Source organism: Hippocampus guttulatus, chromosome 4 (assembly GCF_054856545.1).
Source record: "Hippocampus guttulatus isolate MCC_2025c chromosome 4, RoL_Hgut_1.0, whole genome shotgun sequence".
In the NCBI taxonomy this organism is placed as follows: domain Eukaryota; kingdom Metazoa; phylum Chordata; class Actinopteri; order Syngnathiformes; family Syngnathidae; genus Hippocampus; species Hippocampus guttulatus.
The window spans coordinates 5,592,864-5,614,396 of record NC_141264.1 but is presented as its reverse complement, the minus strand read 5'-3'; the positions used below and the strand labels follow the sequence as shown (position 1 = coordinate 5,614,396).

At 42.6% G+C, this 21,533-nt stretch overlaps 1 protein-coding gene across 1 annotated transcript; it reads left to right on the top strand.

The window, feature by feature from the left end:
- Nucleotides 1-1,585: 1,585 nt before the first annotated feature.
- Nucleotides 1,586-11,690, top strand: dnaaf4 (dynein axonemal assembly factor 4). Its single transcript, XM_086109249.1, has 10 exons — nt 1,586-1,730; nt 1,821-1,950; nt 2,194-2,341; nt 2,546-2,679; nt 4,599-4,815; nt 5,369-5,514; nt 5,632-5,741; nt 5,831-5,984; nt 8,055-8,160; nt 11,272-11,690. The coding sequence occupies exons 2-10, from the start codon at nt 1,834-1,836 to the stop codon at nt 11,373-11,375; spliced, it is 1,236 nt and encodes a 411-aa protein (XP_085965375.1). The 5' UTR covers nt 1,586-1,730; nt 1,821-1,833; the 3' UTR covers nt 11,376-11,690.
- Nucleotides 11,691-21,533: the final 9,843 nt, after the last annotated feature.

Below are 21,533 nucleotides of genomic sequence, written 5' to 3'. Positions count from 1 at the left end.
TCACCCGGATGAATCATCAGATGATTTTATTTTGTGCAACCCCTTGATGAAACAAAATTGAGTCAATTCAACACACCATTTGTTTTTTTTCAGAGCATGAGGAGAAACTGGGAGATCAGCGTCTTGCTTAAGGACACAATGACATGGTCACAACAGCCGAGGGCTGAACCCACAACCTTAGCCTTCAGAATCGACCGTTCTACCACGTGAGCCATGCGGTGTGGATACGCTCATGTTTTGCCTGATTATATTGCAGTAAATATACGAGTGTCAGTAGAGATGGACGGTAAACTTTACTAAATTTATGTAAGTACTGTACTTCACTTCTTTTTAATTAAGGTACTGATATATTACCCATAATATTTGATCTACATTTATAAATTAAAGAGGTTGCTAATTATTACCCTACATTTAGTGAGTAGATTTTATGCTCGTCGTTTCTTTTAGGGTGATATTATGTATTAAGTATTTCGAGGTAACGCTTGCTACTCATAAAATAAGTTGTGTTGGTATAAGTTACCCTTTATTTTATAATTCCTTTTTGCAACTGCCTGACATCCAGCCATCCATCCATTATCTGAACCGCTGATCCTCACGAGTTCAACGCACGTGCTGAAGCCTAGCCCACCTGACTTCAGGCAGGACACAAGGTACACCCTGAACTAGTTGCCAGCCAATCACAGGGCACACATAGACAAACAACCAGCCGCGCGCACAATCACACCAAAGGTAATTTAGAGTGCTCACTGAACTTACCACGCATGTTTTTTTTTGGAATGTGGGAGGAAACTGGAGTACCTGGAGAAAACCCACACAGGCACAGAGAGAACATGCAAACTCCACACAGGAGGGCCAGGGCACTGTGAGGCGGACATGCGAACCACTTGTCCACCATGCCACCACTCAAATAATGAGATAAATTGTCCATAACTTTCATGGGTAATATTTGGTAAATATTATCCATGAAAACATGTAAGTATTTACCACTGCCCAAAATCTTTTTTTCCAGGGATGCTGTATATAGCCTATAGCCAATGAAATTGCTTTTAAACAGCATTATGAAATGCATCTCAAGGTTAGAATCATATGTTTGCGGCTGACTGCGACTTGCTAAAATCTTTTTTTTTTTTTTTTTAAGGTAAAGGTAAATGAAAGCTTTTTAAAAATCACAGAAAGAGATATATTCCCGACCGTTGGTGTGCAGTGTTAAGCGCATTTTTTAGGAGAGAAATTAAGGATACCAACATATAATACGTTCAGGTATATTTCAACGGCGACTGCGGAATCGCCTTCCTCGATCTTTCCGTCATACTCCATTTATGACGTAACTGCTGAGCGGTTTGAGGTTTACTGTTCTTCACTAATGCGGTGGGAGACATTTAAATAGTCCAACAGTAAAATGTGGCTTATCTAAACACCTTTTCCCTGTTTGTAGCTGCTGTCATCCATTTCACGTGAGAATGAAAAGTTAGTTTATTATGGTGCATTTTAAGATTCTCGTATTTCCGGCAGAGCTGAAGGCAGCATTCAGGCTCCATGGTCTCCATAGCGACAAGCCGCTTCTGCATGATCTCCGTTAGCCTTTGCTTCTGACACGAAGGAAGCACTCAATCCTAAATTAAGCCTCACAAGTTTAATTCGACAGTAATAACGAATAAATAACCAGACATATCACCAAACCAATAAACGTGTATAAAATACTTGTGAAGGACGTCGTACTAAAGTGCCAGGTAACAAAAGTCAAGTCTTTCTTTCGGTCGTTGTTTTCGAAGTCAATGAAAGCGTTTGAGTTTTGTCTGTGCACTGTATTGTACTTGTAGGACCCCGAACGAGATGCCACTGCTTGTTACAGACCACTCGTGGACGCAGACAGAGTCAATGGTTTTCATCAGCGTGCCTCTGAAAGGAGCCAAGAAAGTGGACATAGTATCGTCAGACGAGTACCTCAAGGTAATATTGAGCCAAAGTAACACATCATAACACATTGTATTGGTTTCTCAGTCTCAGTAACTGATGAACACACACGTTACATATACTCACATACACTTTAAAACACTTTATAATCAATTTAATTGGCATGCGAGAGAGAGAGAGAGAGAGAGAGAGAGAGAGAGAGAGAGAGACCAGTAACATAAAACTAAAATGATGGAGTAATAGAGATATAATATGAGATGTGTGTTTTATTTGCATTAGGTTCATTTCCCACCATTCCTGTTGGAAGTTTTCCCTTCTGAGCTTGTTGATGATGAGCAAAGCTCAGCAAAGATTGGAAACGGAGTTGCAGTCATCAGTTTGACCAAGAGGACCAACAAACTGTGGGAACATTTATCAATAAGTACATGTAAGACTCACTGATTTTCATACGTTTTGATCTGAATGTAAGTTAGTACCCAAATTAGATAGATGGTTAATTTATTCATTGCAAAAAGGGAAACATTGTGGCAGCCGGGAGTCAAACCTAGAATGTTCAGATCTATCGTCCATTGCACTATTGAGCCATTATTGAAATTTACTCGTGAGATCATTTTCTGTCTGTTTGTTTCAGATGATAAGGAAACAAAAAGAGAAGTCCGAGAAAGAGCTCTTTCCAAAATGCAGGAAAGGCTTGCTGCAGAGGCCAAAAACAGATCAGAGAAAAAGCATAATGAGAAGAAATATACTCTGAAGAAAATGATGAATGTAAGAAACCCCTTTGGTTGTCTAAAATATTTATTTTATCTCCACTGATGACACTCAGAATAATGTGAACCCCACATATTTTTGTTTTTTGAACCTACATTATTTTATTTTATTTTTTAACTCTTGTTATTCGCTGTTATTGTGCTTATGCAATGCCATAATAGTAATGCTTTGGTACTGTAATAAGGGAATTATACTAAAGTGAGATGAGGGACTTCCAACTTGCGCCGTCTTGATGCCAAGGAACCATATTGAAGTGACTTGAGGGGCTTCAGTTAAAAAATGTGCACTTGCCCTACTATTAGTAGTGGGAGAGAATTGAATGTGCCTTCATTTTGATCTCATCCAAATGTATGTCTTGTGCCACCCACCAACAAAAGTCACTTTCGCACTACAGGGTGACCCAAAAAAAAACGGGCCCCAACTCTAATTAGGCCCCGTTTCTTAGTGTTTTGTCCGAATGAAATGAAACTTTGGCTATAACTAGTTTATTATATTCAAAGCATCACATCAAAACACTAGGGTCTTTGGCCTTTTTTTCTCCGTTCTACAGCATATGTTCTAGATGGCCTCCATTGAGCTCCGTGCATTTCTTGAGGCGCAGCACAAAGTTGTCCATGACGTTCTTACAGACTGAATTGGTAATGGCTCTCATCTCCTCCCTGATGGCTTTCTTGAGTTCCGTGATGGTTCTGGGTTTCCCTGCGTAGACTCTGTCCTTAAGATAGCCCCAAAGAAAAAAATCTGGGGGGTTTAGGTCCGGGCTATGGGGTGCCCACTCAAAATCAGTCTTGAGACTGATCACTCGGCCTCCGAAGCTCTCTTTCAGCCAATCTCGGGACAGGTTTGAGGCGTGAGAACTTGCTCCGTCTTGCTGGAACCAGAAATCTCGGCCAGAGGCATCATTGGCCCAATCTTCATCGAAGAATCTGGCGCAGCAGTGACAGTCACCAAGGAGCGGTACGTGGAGGTCCTCAAAACCTTAAAGAATGAGCTCCAGACCATCTACCCGTCACTCATGAGCAAGTTCTGGTCTGCTGCAGAACGGAGAAAAAAAGGCCAAAGACCCTAGTGTTTTGATGTGATGTTTTGAATATAATAAACTAGTTATGGCCAAAGTTTCATTTCATTCGGACAAAACACTAAGAAACGGGGCCTAATTAGAGTTGTCATCCGTTTTTTTTGGTCACCCTGTACTTTCTCGGCCAAACCTATCCATAATTTATTGCCATTGAGCTGTTGCAGCTTCACACAATCAGACAACTCGTTGTGTGGCAAAATCAGCACAACGGTGACAATTGTTTTCAAGATAAAGCAGGTGTTAAACTTGACATTCCACCTGAGTTACACCTCAAACACAAACACACAAACAGGGATATAAGAGGTAACAAAATCTCATGGTCACTTTCTAACCTGCATTGCTGTTTTACACACAAAGCAGCAAGACAGGAATACGTAATTGCGATACCAGCCTAAATAGCCAGTTGAAAAACAGCAAAAGTATTGCGCTTTTTTTTTCATTGCTGTATCTTTGCTATTTACCCTTTATTTAACAGTTGTGACTGCTTTTAAAAAAAAAAAGCTTCAAATACTCTCACTGGAGCAGTTCACTTTTGGGTGTACCTCCAAATCTGAGACCATTGGTAATCAATCGGTTAAAGGTGGAGTGCCACAAATGGAGGAGCTCAAGTATCCTGGGGTTCTTGTTCACGCGTGAGGGCAAGATGGAGCTGGAGATCGACAGGCCGATCGGTGCAGCATTTGCAGTCGTGCGGACTCTGTATCGGTCCGTCGTGGTGAAGAGGGTGCTGCGCCGATTTAGCAGCACGGAGGGTCTGTCCTCCAGAAATAAAATAAAGGTTGAACAGGTCTGAGTCTTCGCATAGCCACGTATAACCACGTGTATTATCTGGTGATAGATTGAAAGTGAGGAACGAGAAATAATCCAGAAAATGAAGGATGAGGAACGAGAGAGAACCACAGCCGAACTCGAAGCATGGCAGCTGAAGGAGAACAAAAAAACTGAGGAAGAAGCGCGACTCAAACTCCAAAGTCAGTCCAATCAATTGAGTAAAGTAAGAGCGGTGAAGCACAAGAGTGAGAGTGACGGATCAGGAGGAAGCAAGCTCATATTTGGTGAGTAAAGTCCAGGTGCCATGTTGAGTATGATGTTTGCTATTGTACAGTGCTAAACAATGAATACACCCGCTTCGAAAAGCTTTTTGTCCATTATAAAAATGATCGTTTTCAGGTTCCTAAACGCCGTCTAAATGTATAAGAAATGCCCAAGCGGTAAATAGCTTGCGCAGATTGGTAAACACACGGACAGACACTGATGAGAAGAGGCGGAAACAGAAAGCGAATGAATAAGACAAGGCATCACAAATTGGACACAAGGAAAACACAAGTCGAAAACGCATCATGACGGAACAGAACAGCAGCTTTCAGAATGTTGATGGAAGTTGAAATTCACATGCTGAAAGTTGTCATTTGCATTTGTGCACATTCAAATTTGCAAGCGATGATCCAAATTTTTGGAAGTGTTTTGTGTTAGTGGAATAGAAAGCCGCAGAAAATTCTGATTCTCAAAAACCTCACGGTTGTCTTTCCAACCACTACGTGTTGCAGCGTGCTTATCAATAAATTGAGCAATGTACATAATAGTTCCGAATGTTATTCTTGCATTTAGATCAAACAAGTGTGAGTGAAGCAGAGAGGAAGAAAAAGCAAGTGGATCTTCCTGCTCCAAGAGTTGCAGGAAACATTCAGGTCTCCTTCACTCCTCGGGTTTTCCCCACAGCCCTCCGAGAATCGCGAGTTGAGGAGGAAGAAGAGGTAACCTGTTAGTCCAGACTTGAAGACTGTCCGAAGTCCGGCAATTCATGCAAGCACACACTAAAGAAAGAATTTCAAAAAGGGCATCCAACACCTGTGCCCCTCTTCTCACCGCAGTGGCTGAAAAAGCAAGCGGAGGCCAGACGTGTCGTCAGCGCAGATATCGAAGAGCTCAATGACTTAAGGGAGGAGGAGAGGAATCCCGACTGGTTGAAGGAGAAAGGCAAGTATGTGAAGTCTGCCCCCATCAGCCTTGCGAACTCGGTCCTGACTTGTGCTGAATGCGACTACTCGATCCATTATTTCTTTCTCCAAGCAAATGTTTTGCAGCCGGAAACTACCTGAGTGCTTTGAATGCCTACAACCTGGCTATCCGACTCAACAGAAAGATCCCAGCTTTGTATTCAAACAGGGCGGCATGTCATCTCAAGTTACGGAACTTTCACAAAGCCATTGAGGACTCCTCTCAGGTCAGAGTGGTCAGAATGCCATACGGATTGCTTGACGAATTCAGTGCGGTTTTAGTAGGTTGACCAGTAACAAGTCAACACCAAACTTAACATTCAGGCCTTTGGAAAGTCTGGCTTATGTTCTTGTTTGTGGACAAGGGAATTTTGACAGGCATGTTGTGATATCTGCCAGAGGTCAGACTTAAGTCCCCAATTTTCCTACTTGACACTTATCTTTGTTTAAAAATATGAAAGACTCCATTCATGAACGATGGGACTTTTTGACTTGGTATTAATGAGATTTGGTGTGACTCAAACCATATGACTTGACGAGGCTTGCCTGTTCATTTTTGAGAATCAGAGTAGTATACCTGTTCTGATCCAATGCCGCCTGGGCTTCACTGGAAATATGTTGAAGGAACTTCACTGAGTTGAAAATGAAGATATGCTGCAGGAAGCCTGGCTGAGTCTTACTCAAGATGGCCCCCACGTAGATGTGGGGGCCATCTTGGATATGCCAAGTTCCCTTCAAAAGTCCTGTAGAAGCTACTCAGAGGCTCATAAGTGACTTTGGCTTCAATCGTAACTCCATTTAAACATTATTAGGTCTGGACAGTAGAATCAGGGACCCAATGGTGCCCAGTACATGCATATTGCCCGAGGACTGACTGCACGCGTAATACTTTTAAGTTGCTGAGTGCCCAAGACACCAGAGATAAACAAATCACTTTTACTCATTTCCCCCACACAATACTCATCTGTATTGCCTTCCATTGTATTCCATCAGGCGGCCCGGTAGTCCAGTGGTTAGCACGTCGGCTTCACAGTGCAGAGGTACCGGGTTCGATTCCAGCTCCGGCCTCCCTGTGTGGAGTTTGCATGTTCTCCCCGGGCCTGCGTGGGTTTTCTCCGGGGGCTCCGGTTTCCTCCCACATTCCAAAAACATGCATGTCAGGCTGATTGGACGCTCTAAATTGTCCCTAGGTGTGAGTGTGGGCGTGGATGGTTGTTCGTCTCTGTGTGCCCTGCGATTGGCTGGCAACTGATTCAGGGTGTCCCCCGCCTACTGCCCGGAGACGGCTGGGATAGGCTCCAGCACCCCCCGCGACCCTAGTGAGGATCAAGCGGTTCGGAAAATGGATGGATGGATGGATGTATTCCATCAGTGGAACTCAGCTGGCCGGGAGTGCGTCACTCTAGCGCCCTCTAGTGACAAGCCGCCATTGACTCGACTTGCTTGAAATTTAGTGGGGGCTCAAGTTGGCTTGATTTAATGCCGCAGCAACTTGAGATTTGCTTGAAATATGAACGTTAAAACTTGATACTCATAAGTGACTCCCTCCCACCTCTGGGTGAGCAGATGCTAGATAAGTGCCAAATGAAAGTGGCACGGAATCAGTCATTAAAAATGGCTTCTGGAGATTTTAACACACTTTGGGTTGAGATCATCCATCCTTCCCTAATTTACAAAAAGCCCCTCACAGCCAGATGCACAGCAGAGACTTTTAGGAGTGACATGTCGTGAAGCACGGCGCAGGAATATCACTAAGAGGCCCACATACTGGCGGTCGACATATTTCTGCATGTGAAACATCGATACAAGTCCGAAAAATACTGTATATACCGCCAGTTTGAAGTAATCATGGGAAATAGTGTACTGGGAGAATACTGTACTATACTCACTGTACAATAGTATAATTCTACACCCAAATAGACATCAAGCTGATGATGATATAGGTGGCCAAAAAAGTGCCAGTGTTTATGATTAGATGCCCCTTTTTCTATTCCGCTTGTCCGCATTAGGATCGAGCGGAATCGAATCCTATCCCAGATCACTGTGAGAGGTATACGCAGATTGGTCGCTAGCAGCGCATACTGAATCATTCTACATGAAATAGTATTTTAATATGGACAGGAAAAACAGCACCATAGTAATCTGCCTCAGGCTCCTGCAGTCAAGTACCGCACCAAACTTGTCTGACATTTGAAAATAGTCTCTGATTAAATTTATGCCCAATCCAGGTTTTATGATCATGCTGTATTTCAAAATAGAGGGTGGTGGTTAACACTCAACTGGATCTTTCTCTGCAGGCCCTTGAACTGCTGACTCCAGCCGTTTCTGCCAATGCAGCTGCCCGGGCGAGAGCTCATGTGCGTCGAGGCTCTGCTTTCTGCCAGCTGGAGCTCTATGCGGAAGGTCTGAAATGCACCACACTGAGACTGATGAAAGCACTCAAATTAACAAGATGCTCACTAAACAGCAATTCTTCTCATCAGACTTTAGTAGGGAAATGGAGACAAAGCCAAGGACTATTGCATAATATGCTCAAACTGGACTATTATTGGTCATTTATGGACAATCGGCTTATGGTCTTATCACACAGCAAAACACTGCAAAAACTGTGGATTACCATGAAAGTTCTATATGTTTTTAAAATACAAAATTTAAATATCCAAAGTATCTACTGTCTGGTCCCTACTAAATTAATTGCCATTAATAATAGGGCAATCAGTGTCAAATAAATTCTACTAAATTCTGGTGAGTGATCAGTTAAAAGTCTGTAGCTGCGTCAGTACAATATCAAGGATCTTAGTGAGGGTCCTCCGTTGGCGACAAAAGTTCTTTTCCTAACTCCATATTTTATACTGACGGTAGGTTGGAACACACCGGAGTCTATCAGTGAACGCCAACCCCCCCCCCCCCCCCCCCACACCACCACCAATAAATTTTAGAATTAACAAAATATGCCACATGATGGCAGCAAAGCTCTATTTATGTCCAAATGAAACTTCAATGTGGGGCATATTCTCCTGTGTGCATAAGTCTGAAAAGGCTGTTCTTTTCGGGATGCACAGATTCTCCCTTCGATTTAAACAAGTCACTCAGGCATCTTCATGATACCTACGCACTCTGTGTGGAGTGACATTTAAATGAGGGTGTCCCCTGGCAAATGTGGTGGCGCATAAGCGTCTTTCCTCTTGCGTGCTCAGAAAGCTGTCCTAAGGACTAGCGCAGTGGTCCTTAACCTTGTTAGGGGTACTCAACCCAGACAGTTCATATGCACATTCATTGAACCCTTCATGAGTGAAAAAAATATATATACATATATTTGTAATAAATTCAACACATAAAAACACATTTATTAAAAACTGAAACAAAGGAAATAAAATTTCCAGACATAAGTATACGTTTTTTAAATTGTGCACAAAATGAACCATGCATGACGTACTATCACGCTTTGACGACTGAGCGAACTAAATTTCCCGCAGCACTGATTGGACAAGCAATGTCATGTGATCATCTGCAGCCAGTGAGGGCCAAGCGGGCGTGTCATAACTAATTGACATGTTGAGTCGGGTGTGTCTTAACCTCCATGGCAGAGGCTCCGTCGAACCCCTGAGGTTCGATCGAACCCAGGTTAAGAACCACTGGACTAGCACCTTTTGAAGGTGAAACATCATATTGCACGTTTTGAGTCAAGGAACTGCCTCCATGCTCCGCTGGTGATGGCAGTGTGTGACCGAGTGGCTGCTAACTCGTGCTGGGGGTTTGGAGTTTGTCTGAAAGCACCGCTCACAACTATAGTCAATCTAATGGTTGCAATGGTGTGTTCGATTTTGAATCATTTATTTTAATTTAATTTAATTTAATTTAACCCAGGCCCGGTAGTCCAGTGGTTAGCACGTCGACTTCACAGTGCAGAGGTACCGGGTTCAATTCCAGCTCCGGCCTCCCTGTGTGGAGTTTGCATGTTCTCCCCGGGCCTGCGTGGGTTTTCTCCGGGTACTCCGGTTTCCTCCCACATTCCAAAAACATGCGTGGCAGGCTGATTGAACACTCTAAATTGTCCCTAGGTGTGAATGTGAGCGTGGATGGTTGTTCGTCTCTGTGTGCCCTGCGATTGGCTGGCAACCGATTCAGGGTGTCCCCCGCCTACTGCCCGAAGACAGCTGGGATAGGCTCCAGCACCCCCCGCGACCCTAGTGAGGATCAGGCGGTTCGGAAAATGGATGGATGGATAATTTAACCCAGCGCGGACCTGTATTTGGAACTGAGTGTCGGCGCTAGGAATTTGGAATTGTCGCGGATCTCAGTGACATTGGAGAACTGAAAACCAATCTCTGTCTTGGTCTTTTTGACTGAGCTTGTATCAGACGTGTGTTAGCTTGTAGCAGACGTGTGTCGTCATGTTCACTGTGATCATGACGTCTCTGACCCACTGGTGAAAGGGGACGTAGATTCTCTCCTCTTTCATCTATAACTGCTTCTAACAAGGGGGACCGAGGAATACTTGTTACGATCGTGTATTTGTCGAGGGTTTTATGTTGAATTTCTGTTATATTGTTATTTTATGTTAAATATTCTGTCAAGTGCTTTGTTAAAGCTACAGCTGTTGTGAAAGCACCATATAAATGAAGACGTATTGTATATAGGGCGTAAAATGCATAGACGTGCCTAGCGACGGGAAGCGTTGCTCACCTTACTCACCTTTCAACTAATAGAACAGTTCCAAATATAAATGTTGTCATGAGTGCAGTCGTCTGATTAAATTACTTTTACTGTATTTAATAAATACACATGCACCTTCAAAGAAGCCTCTGAGATGAGCCGCCCATATCACTGGGGGCAATCAATATATAATTTTGCAAGCTCATTTCACATTTAAAGTGTGAAATATATTCCAAATGGATCTTGAGGATATTCACGTCTCAGGAAAATTCCACAATCCGGGACTTACAGGCATCCTCGGAATTCAATGGGTAATACAACTCTTCAGTGGATGCGCGAGTTTTCACCAGTTATACAGTTGGGTATGTCAGAAGCCTAGAAGGGAGAATCGCTTTTAGGCTTCTTGAAAGTGTGTAACAAAAGAGCAAAAGGAATTGACATGAATGCGAATGGGATAATATACCCAGGGGCTGAGCTACAGGGTTATCAGGGGGTGGCCAAAGAATGCTGATGGTGGATTCCAAAGCAAGCACATATAAAAAGCAGATATTACAACATTTATCTCAACAAAAATCTCATGCAACATGAGGTGAACAACCAAATAAAACAAATAGAGACAGACGAGAGACACCACTCTGATCAAAGAACATTCTATACATATATCAATACATGGGGTGTTATACAATTCAAGGACATAAGCATTTAGAAATATAACAATTCGATTCAGTTTGTTAAATCAAAACCAATTGTCCGAATGAAATTGTTTTTTGTTGACACCTTCATAGTGAGCTATAACATTATGACCACTTGTTTTTGCTTGACTATCAGTGAGATGAACGCAGCTAACTCTTTCCACAGGACTACAAGAATACCAAACTGCTTTAAAGATTGACCCGAGCAATGAAGCACTGCAGGTCGACACGCAAAAAATTAGGGACATCATACAAGGCAGTGCAGAATAGGATGTGGCAAAGTGAAAGTCATGATGCTGAAAAGCTTTTATAGTCATTGCCTGTCCAGGAATTTAGCAGTTTATTGAATGGGACAAACACACCAATCAAAATGAAGACACTCGCAGCGAGCATGGAGAAGACTCGAACACTGAATAACCATGTGGTAAAAGGCAGGAGCCAGAGTCAGTGTTTCTGGCGTCACCCACTCACTCCCGACCAAGGCCCCTTAAAGCGACGCATTTCATGAATACGATTTTGAAATAATGACTGAGTCTATTTTTTTATATTACAAAAAACTTGGTATTTGAACTGAAATGTGTAAACTCTTTGTATCCACTGTACGTTTGACAGACACTGCTCTGTATACTGAAAATAAAATGTTTCAATTAAAAAAAAAAGGAACGTTTTGTTTGGTCATTTTCAAACATGGAATTCAATGACTGAAACTTAGTAGCGAACTAGCCAATAATGAATGTGGCATCCACACTATCACAGAGTGGAAACCGATCCCACGCTGCTCGCACACAAGTCCGGCGAGTGTACCATCAGCGACTCTCATATCACTTACCTGTATTTATGAGTATGCGTTTCATTGACAACACCAATCTGGAAATTCTTCTCAGAAGTCCAAATTCCTCCTGAATGAAAATTTTGATTGTAATGTAGTATTCTTATTTTTTGATATGGTGAATTTGGGGTTTTAGTTATTTCTAAGCTAAAATCATCAAAATTAATAGTAGTCCTAGTTGCTTGTTGTGACCCTTTTGAATTCCTGTTCTATGAGCTCATCTCGTGAGCCGTTATAAAATCAGTGCCCTGGATTTTAAACGTGGTCTCTTTTTTTCTTACTGATCCAAGCAGAACCAATCCTTCCAAAGATGTGAAGTAGCACTTGAAGACCTCGACCACACACCCTGCCCTCTGTCCGCTGACACAATTGAAATTTAGAAACACCTTGCAAAGCCGCGGGGTTTTTTTTTTTTTTAAATCTTGCTACGAATGTTATGTTTTTTCTAATCTTCTAATCAAATGTGCCGACAGCTTCGCCGGGAATTACTATTGGTTGAAATTCAGCGTCAAAAGAATGGGGTCATTAAGAGGCTGTGATTTGTAGTGGGGCTGCATTGTGGCAGGGTAGTTGCAGTGAATGGTTGTCACTGAATGACTTCTCAAAGCATTTGAAAAGATAAACACAATTCCAAAGCTCATGGACAAGCGAAAGGCTTCAAGTGTTATTACAAAAGATTAATGCAGAGCCTTGGAAATGGAACTAAAGCAGGGTCGTGCACTGAGTGCTGCTGCTGAGAATTCACTGCGGCACTTCCAACAGCTTGCACTCTACATAAGGTATTTTGCACTGGTAATGACAACTGGGGACAGATATTTTAATGAGATTCTTTTCAATTCAACAGCATAACAAAAAATTACAATTCTTTCAGAAATGGTGTGTGAATATCAATACTGAGAGATAATGAATGATGGCTTGTTAGAATGCCGAAGTAACAAACTATTGAGACATACAAGATCAGTGGGGATTTTGATGCAACTTGATCCACTTTTAAAAACCAGAAAAATAAAGAAAGAAAAAGAAAATGGAACACATACTAGAATTTAGCATTGTTTCTGGAAGTGTTAAGTTCAACACAGAAGGCCTCGCTGGCCCTGGCCGGCCACAACTGTACAGTCCACTTAAGTGACCCTAAAAGCGATGCACAATATATACATGACATCAGTAAAATGGAGAACACATAATTGGAAAACAATATGAGTCGAAGTAGGAGCAATAGTTTTCAACATTTCTTACGGTATTTTTTTTTTTTTTAATCATTGTCGGGGTTGCATCATTCGGCAATGGCATCAGCTGCCTGGCTGCCACTTGGCTCTCCCCCTATCATGGCCAATTGTGAGAACCTATTAAGGTGCTACAGAAATCCATCCATCCAGGATCGCTTTATTAATGTCTGCATAACGCGTGTACAGCATATGTCATCTGGATTTTTGGACACACCGACTGTGACATCCACATCCCTGTGCAAGATCCATGGTGGCCTTGAAGGTTCGAAAATGCTCAGGACTTGAACTGGTAGAACCTGGTCGTGCTATCAGAGCCTAGCAAATGTATATGTCAAATGAATAAACCATTACTATTACATCAGAGACTGTAAAACCCCGTGATACCGTGACCAAGCACGACCCTCAAATTTCTTTGAAGAGATGATATTAAAATGTTCTGCTGGCTACACAACTGCACTGCTTTTAAATTCTACATATCAGCTTTGATCTTTTTGAAAAAAAAAAAAAAAAGAATCCAATAGCCTTCCAACTTGTCCTAAAAAGACAAGCATACAGTTATTTGAATCTACGGGGGAAAAAAGAAGCTAAATATCTTTCAGAATGTCAGGAATACATTTCAGGAGAAGGGCGTTTTTAGGGGCATAAACTCTTAACAACCCTACCCCACCCCAATAACTGTGCTGCGATCAAGGGGGTGATTTTCAAAAATAGAATAAAGCAATAATAATACAGTAATAATAATAGTGGTCCAGTAGTTACCGCGTTGATCTCACAGTGCAGATGTACCCTGTTCAATTTCAGCTCCGGCCTCCCTGTGTGGCGTTTGCATGTTCTCCCCGGCCTGTGTGGGTTTTCTCCGGATACTCCGGTTTCCTCCCACATTCCAAAAACATGCACAGCAGGCTGATTGAACACTCTGAATTGTCCCGGGGTGTGAGTGTGAACGCGGATGGTTGTTCGTCTGTGTGTGCCCTGTGATTAGCTGGCAACCGGTTCAAGGTGTCCCCTACCTACTGCCCGAAGACAGCTGGGATAGGCTCCAGCACCCCCCGCGACCCTTGTGAGGATAAAGCGGATCGGAAACTGGATGGATGGATAACAATAAGAACAATGTGGTCAATAGATTGATTTCTAAAATGATTCAGAAAGTTTGATGCACGCTGTTGTCATTGCTAATACAGCTCGCCGCTCACCCATCACCCATCCTTATTTATATTGCCCTTTGGAAGGTCATCGATGGACTGGGTGATGTTGGAGGGGGGTGGTATGTTTGACTGATGCCCACGAAAAACAAAAACCAACAAACAAACAAAAAAAAGATCGTGTCCGTCTCTGTGCGGCTGGTACCAAATGGGCCGCGACCCCTGCATTACACCACCCGCGCCTCCACTTAAACCTGCTTACAGCAAGCTTAATGTTTAGTCTACTTCAGCTACCAAATTTCCAGGTGCGCGTGAAAGAAAACGCCCTCGGTCATCTCCTGAAAAGCCCAGCATGGCGCAATGCGGTCTGCCAAATTCCCAAATACGCTCAAGGAAACTTGCACCTGCATGAAAATCAAGATTCCAAGCTTTTTTTCCTCTTTTCTTTTCTTTCCGCACAAGCGCTGTCTATGAAAATAAAGCCCATTGAGGCGGACAACCATTCACACTCACATTTATACCTACTGTTGCATCTGAACATTTCACATACGCACATATTTGTGGACATGGAGTATCTGGTGAGAACCTGAATATGTACAATTTACATAGAAAGGACCAACCATGTTCCAATTAAATTACATGCATATTTTGTACATACATATACAGTATTTTCAAATGAAATAACTGGTATGATTGATATCATGTTAATCATCCACACTATTTGGAAATGTAAATCTACTTATCAGTGTGTGTGTGTGCACGTATGTGTAGGCTCAGGGTGACTTTCCCATTGTTGCCTGAGGTCGGTTTGATTGGCAGCTGGACACTCCCTCTGGCTGGCTACTGGAGCTGAGTGACCAGCACAATATGGAGACCTTTATCTGTGCACGCTGGCCACGACACACACTGCTGCTTCTGGACACCGCAGTTTAACCCATTTAACACACTCACACAAAGGCAGGGGACCCCCATGTATGCATGTTCTGGCCACAAAGAACAGTGCAGAATTCAGTCAGCACCTGGAATCAAAAGTTAGGTCTGGTTATAATGTGACAGTCTTGCTTCTCTTGAAACAGGAATACGTTTCCCCTCTGATCAGTTTACGAGGCCGTGAAGTGCAGGCAGCGTGAGTTCAGATTTCACTCAGTGGCGTGTAAATGAGTGTCACTGGTTGTCTCCTTTTATTTGTACCCTATGATTGATGGGCGAGCATTCCAGAGTGTAGTCTACTAATCAATACCCGAACCGCTTTTCCTTTGTGGCACCATGCGGCAAATTACAGTACCTCAAATTGGTGATGTATCATCATATCGAATTTTAAGTTTAAGAATTTTTGGGGTTCCCCCCCCCCTCCCCCACACTTACTTTAGAGAGCGGAACTCCCTTAACTCCATTGTATTGGCCAAAACTGTACAGTTTTAAAGTTGTGGAAATTACCTTTGTTGAACAAATAAAACTCAATACAACTATTCCACTAGTCCTATGTCCACCTTTAAAATGACGACTATACACTGTCAGTGCTCCACTTCACAAAATGGTTCCTCCAACTAACGTATTACAGACATTGTAATTTTATGTATGTTTTTAAAGTAGCTATGTATCCATCCATCCATCTATTTTCTAATCCGCTTATTCTCACAAAGGTTGGAGCCTATCCCAGCCGTCTTCGGGCAGTAGGCGGCGGACACCCTGAACCGGTTCCCAGCCAATCGGAGGGCACACAGCGACAAACAACCATCCACGCTCACACTCACACGAACAACCATCTGCACTCAAACTCACACCCCGGGACAATTTCAGAGTGTTCAATCAGCCTGTCATGCGCGTTTTTGGAATGTGGGAGGAAAACCGGAGTACCCAGAGAAAACCCACGCAGAACATGCAAACTCCACACAGGGAGGCCGGAGCCGAGATCGAGCCCACGACCTCTGCGCTGTGAGGTCAACGCGCTAACTACTCGATCACCGGGCCGCCTCATAAAATAATTTGGATACAAATTTTAATTTCAGATTGTTGTCCAAATCCTTGGAATTCCAGCTTCTCAGCATTAAATATTATCCGATTTCTGTAGTTCTCTCTGAAAGTAGACATTGTTACGGACCCACACAGTAATTGAATCATAATTCATTCATTCATAACCATCATTCATTAACCAACAAAATAGCTGACAGATGAATCATTCATTAATTCATTCATTCATTTTCAGATCCGCTTGATCCTCACAAGGGTCGCGGGGTGCTGGAGTCTATCCCAGCCATCTTCGGGCAGTAGGCAGGGGACACCCTGAACTGGTTGCCAACCAATCGCAGGGCACACAGAGACGAACAACCATCTGCACTCACACTCACACCCCGGGACAATTTTGAGTGTTCAATCAGCCTGCCATGCATGTTTTTGGAAAGTGGGAGGAAACTGGAATACCCGGACAAAACCCGCGCAGGCCCGGGGAGAACATGCAAACTCCACACATGGAGGCTGGAGGTGGGATGGAAATGACCTGTGCACTGTGAGGTCAACGCGCTAACCACTGGCCCACCGGGCCGCCCGACAAGATGAATCGATTATTAAAATAATTGTTAGTTGTATTCCTCATATAATTGTACTTTTTTTTAATAAACAAATATCAATGACACTGAATGATACCAGAAAAAGTCAGTGACCCTAATTGATGCTTTTGCAAATGTCACTCCCTCCTTACCTTTTGAGTCTCATCTCTCATCTTTTCCTGCTTCCATTCCCTCCTCCTTCCTCTCCTTGTCTGCCCAGCTGAATAACCACTAAAGGTAAATTAGATCATAATGACCCTGCAGCCTCTATACAAAACCTGATTTGACACGCTACCCTCTGCCTAATGAGCTGAAAAACTCCTCTGTGTGTGTGTATCAATGTGTATGTGTGTGTGTGAAATGTCTGTATTTTGCTTCTTTCGTCACACCTCTGTGTGGCATCTCCTAACACGCAAACACACATGCAAACACGCACATACACTAGTCACCATATGCCGGCACGATGCGGTTAATGCGTTCTCCAAAGACATCATTAACTGAATTCTTCGATCAACCTCAGAATCTGAGCTGTGTTTCACTTTTTAATCCGCTACAAATAGATAACACGTCGTTTAAAGTTGATTCCAAAAAAGTGCAGGAAATGTATTTTTCGTTGTTGTTACAGAACACTGCAGAAGCAGGAATGCAGAACCAAAACAATTACGTCTGTATGGCCATTCGGTTCCACTTCAGTCCTGTATGCGCAGCTCCATGCACTCAATCCGGTTGGCCATCACCCCACTTGATCGCAATGTCAATGGACTGTATCCGTGGAAAGTAAAAATAAATGAAAACTTGAGAAACAGACTTTTTTTTTAAACTATAACTAATACTTAAACTAATAAAAACCAAACTAACAAAACATTTCACATTAAAAATAACTAAATTCAAAATGCACAAGTCGAACTGAAATGAAAACTAAATACAATGAAAAATCCCTAATTATTTTAACCGTGGCTAAACAAGTGTGTTTGGAAAGATTTGGGGGGGGGGGGGGGGGGGGGGGGTTGGAAAGATTTGAATTTGAACTAAATGAATGCCTAATGAAGATAAAAACAATTATATTTGCAATTTGTAAGTTTACTCACAAAGAATATGACAGACTCTGACTGTTATATGTGGCAGCACGGTGGGAGGCCATTTAGCATATATGCCTCAGAGTACAGAAGTCCGCGGTTTGATTACGGGTTGTGGGGGTTTGCATATTCTCCCCGTGCCTGTGTGGGTTTTCTCCGGGTACTCCGGTTTCCTCCCACATTGCAAAAGCATGCAAGGCAGGCTGATTGAACACTCGAAATTATTCCTAGGTGTGATTGTGAGCATGGATGGTTGTTCGTCTGTGTGTGCCCTGCGATTGGCTGGCAACCGGTTCAGGGTGTCCCCCGCCTGCTGCCCGAAGACGGCTGGGATAGGCTCCAACAGGCCCAGCACCCTTGTGAGGATGAGCGGTTCAGATAAAGGATGGATGGATAATTCTGATAGTTTATGCCAATAGATCGACCATAAGTCAATGGTTAAAAAATGCATTTTATAAAAGTTATAAAATGTGCATTTTATCGAAAGAAATAAGTAATAGTATACAGAATGAACTACAACCAAGACCAGTGGCTTGGTGATATACTGGTCTTACTTGATTCCAAAAAAGTGCAGTATGTATGTACAGTATGTACTGAATATCTAAATACAAGTTCTTCTGCAGGAGTTTCAAGTCTGAGGTCAAATGTTTATGTGTCCCTATAAAGGAGTCCATAAGAGCCCTAAATACTGTGGTCACTCCAGACCTGATCTTTGCTCTCCAAATTTGCTTATCACCATGCTAATAACCCAACTGCCTTCGTCAGATTTTCGCAGAAAATGAGTCTGCGTGGATCCAATGCAGATGTTGAAAAAATGCGATCTCAAAAAGTAAAGATGAGTTAGGCAGATATGTTATTGGCTTGACATGACGTGTGATTCAATCACAGTCATTCTGATACATGCTCCCACGTGCTGCTCGTCTCCTTCACTGTGTCTTTTGTTTTGTTTGCCTACTCGCTCTCGAAATGAACTCCTCTGTCTTTATCCCGTGAAGCTGTGTGTGTGCGTGTATGTTTGTGTGTGGTGGTCTGAGCGTGTGAATGATAGACTAACCCCATTCTGAATTATAGACTCCGAGGGGTCACCCAGTAACCCCATGAGCCAATTGTTACTGCCCCACTCGCAGCCTCTCTAAGCTGCAGTTGACAGCTCTTTCCTTTGGGGTCTGTGTGTGCGTGCGTACGTGCATTCATGTGTGTGTGTTTTTTCTCTCAGGTAGAGAAAGACGTGTCGGTCTATATCCTCTGGTATGCCTCAGCGCCTCTTTTATAGTCTCTGACTAAACAAGGTCTGGATTCTCACTCCAACAAACGTCATTTCTGATCGGAATTTATTGCTTATGTATCAGAAACGCTTTTAACTTATGAGCCATCCAGAACTTTCAGGTCTTCAAATAGAGGACTTTGTGAGAACAAAAACGCATGGCGAGCCACCCTATTATTATTATTACTATTATTATTATTATTATTATTATTATTATTATTATTATTATTATTATGCACCAAAACATCCCGACACCCAAAAGAGATTGACCAGCAAATCCAAGAGGAAATTGGCTCGTGAAACTGAGAAAGAGGGCATCAACATTCTCGCAAACTTGACACAAGTAGAGAACCTGCAGAAATCAAGAAGAAACAAAGAACAATCAAGACAATGTTTTTATTTTCAAAGATTCCAACAAGTTTTGTAGGCTCACTCCTGCCCACAAAAAAGGGAGGGTGGTACCCAAAAAGCATCAAAACAGGAAGTAGAACAGTAGTTAGGAAATATGTAGGCGGGGAAGCAGAAGCATAAACAGACAACCAATCCGGTCGCCATTCCATCAATCAAGAACCACATCTGGGGCCAGGATAAAATTCAAGCCTCCAGCATGTCTATAGTGAAATGAAAAATATCAGTATACAGTTTCTTTAACTACCAAGAAACAATCCCAATAGTAAAAGCCAATCAAAAGATTGGAGAATTAAAAGGCGGAAGCAAAAAAAAAAAAAAAAAAAAACTATTGAGTATGACAAGAAAGGCTGATGCAAAGATGCTCAATTCTTATATAGTGTGTGCAGGGCAAAACATGTTGGATGTCACCGGGTACCATTTTGGCTCCATCCCCAAAAATGGTGAAAAACAGTTCTATGCCATCCATTACTGACCGCCAAAGGCACTGCTTAAAACGGTGAATGTTCCCTTCGCGCATGCGGAGTTTGAGTATGCATACCAAAATAGTCACCTGTGACCCCTGAATTGCCTTGGATGGGTATAAGATCCGGTGTTACCTGACATCTGTTTCCTTCTTTTCTTCTCACGTGAAAACGATGATTCCGTGTGACAGGATGTTCTGGCGATCGTTCATGAATCTTCGTATCGTAGTTACTTGTAACTTTCGTTTTATCCGAAATCTCCATCGCTGAGCAGCTACTCAATTGTTGTTAGTCTTTGCACATTTTCAGCACATTCCAACAGATTTACAAAAATATATATTTTCATTCACTTTTCTGTATCTTTTAAGTATTTTGAGAACCTGTTTATTACAGTTTAATGAGCAAACCATATAAGCATTGCATTGGTTATTCAAAGACTGTTTTTCTTTCTTGTAACAAATAGCATTCGTCCAATTCTGCAACAATTTTCCTTCAAAAACCTCCCATGGCCTTTAACCTAAAGTTAATTAGACTTTTCATTCGCCTTGAATGAGTTAATTGATTAACGATCACCGGCAATGGCATTATCTATAAACATCCTCTCATTTGCTTTCAGTGCCTACACCGATCAACGACTCTCTCATCCCTCTTCCTTTGCAGCCCCAACAAGTTTTCCAACACATTAAGCTGTGCCCTCACCGAAAGAAAGGAGAGAGTTGTTTAGAATTCCTCCGGTGATTTTAATTAGAGTCCAAGGCAGCCCTTTCTCCACTTCTTTTTCTTTTGGTCTTGCTCCACTACAACCACCCTAACTTTTTCTTCCCTTTATCACCACTTATTCCTTCATGCGCTCGCCCAAGTGGCATAAGAATTGCCTCATTGTGCCTTCAGAGGGTCCTTGTTGCCAGACAGCTCTCACAATAAGAGACATTACATGCAGCGAGGGAGAAAGTGAGATGGTGTTCAAATTAAAACGTCTTCCTCCGCTGTCTCTTGATGTCATTTTTATGTAATACCCAATTACTGAAGAGTGAGAGAATGGATGGGATGAGCTAGATCAGGGGTCGACAACCCAAAATGTTGAAGAAGCCATATTGGACAAAAAAAAAAAGCCTTCTATCAGCCTTGTAATGAAGGCAACACATGCTATATGTATCTGTATTAGCCTACTATTAAAATGACTAAGTTGGCTACAAATACTATATTTTTCCCTGCACTGCATCCTGTACAGCAGGGGTGCCTAACTTTTTTGACCGAAGATCTACTTTTCGACCAACCAACCTCCCGCAATCGACCCGTTACCGCACACGCACGCACTTACACACGCATGCCTACCTACCTTCGTTGAGACCAGACGCGGAGGCATTAGACGCACTTTTGCAGCATGTTAACTACGTAGCGCACGTGTACCATTTTAAAGTGCTTCTATCGGCCCTCCAGATTCCCATTCTTTGACAGTATCCTCAGTGAATT

Coding starts and splice junctions, on each gene's coding strand:
- dnaaf4 (XM_086109249.1), top strand. CDS start 1,834: ATGCCACTGCTTGTTACAGACCACTCGTGGACGCAGACAGAGTCAATG. Junction 5,985..8,054: donor CCATTGAGGACTCCTCTCAG/GTCAGAGTGGTC, acceptor CTTTCTCTGCAG/GCCCTTGAACTGCTGACTCC. Junction 8,161..11,271: donor GCTGGAGCTCTATGCGGAAG/GTCTGAAATGCA, acceptor CTCTTTCCACAG/GACTACAAGAATACCAAACT.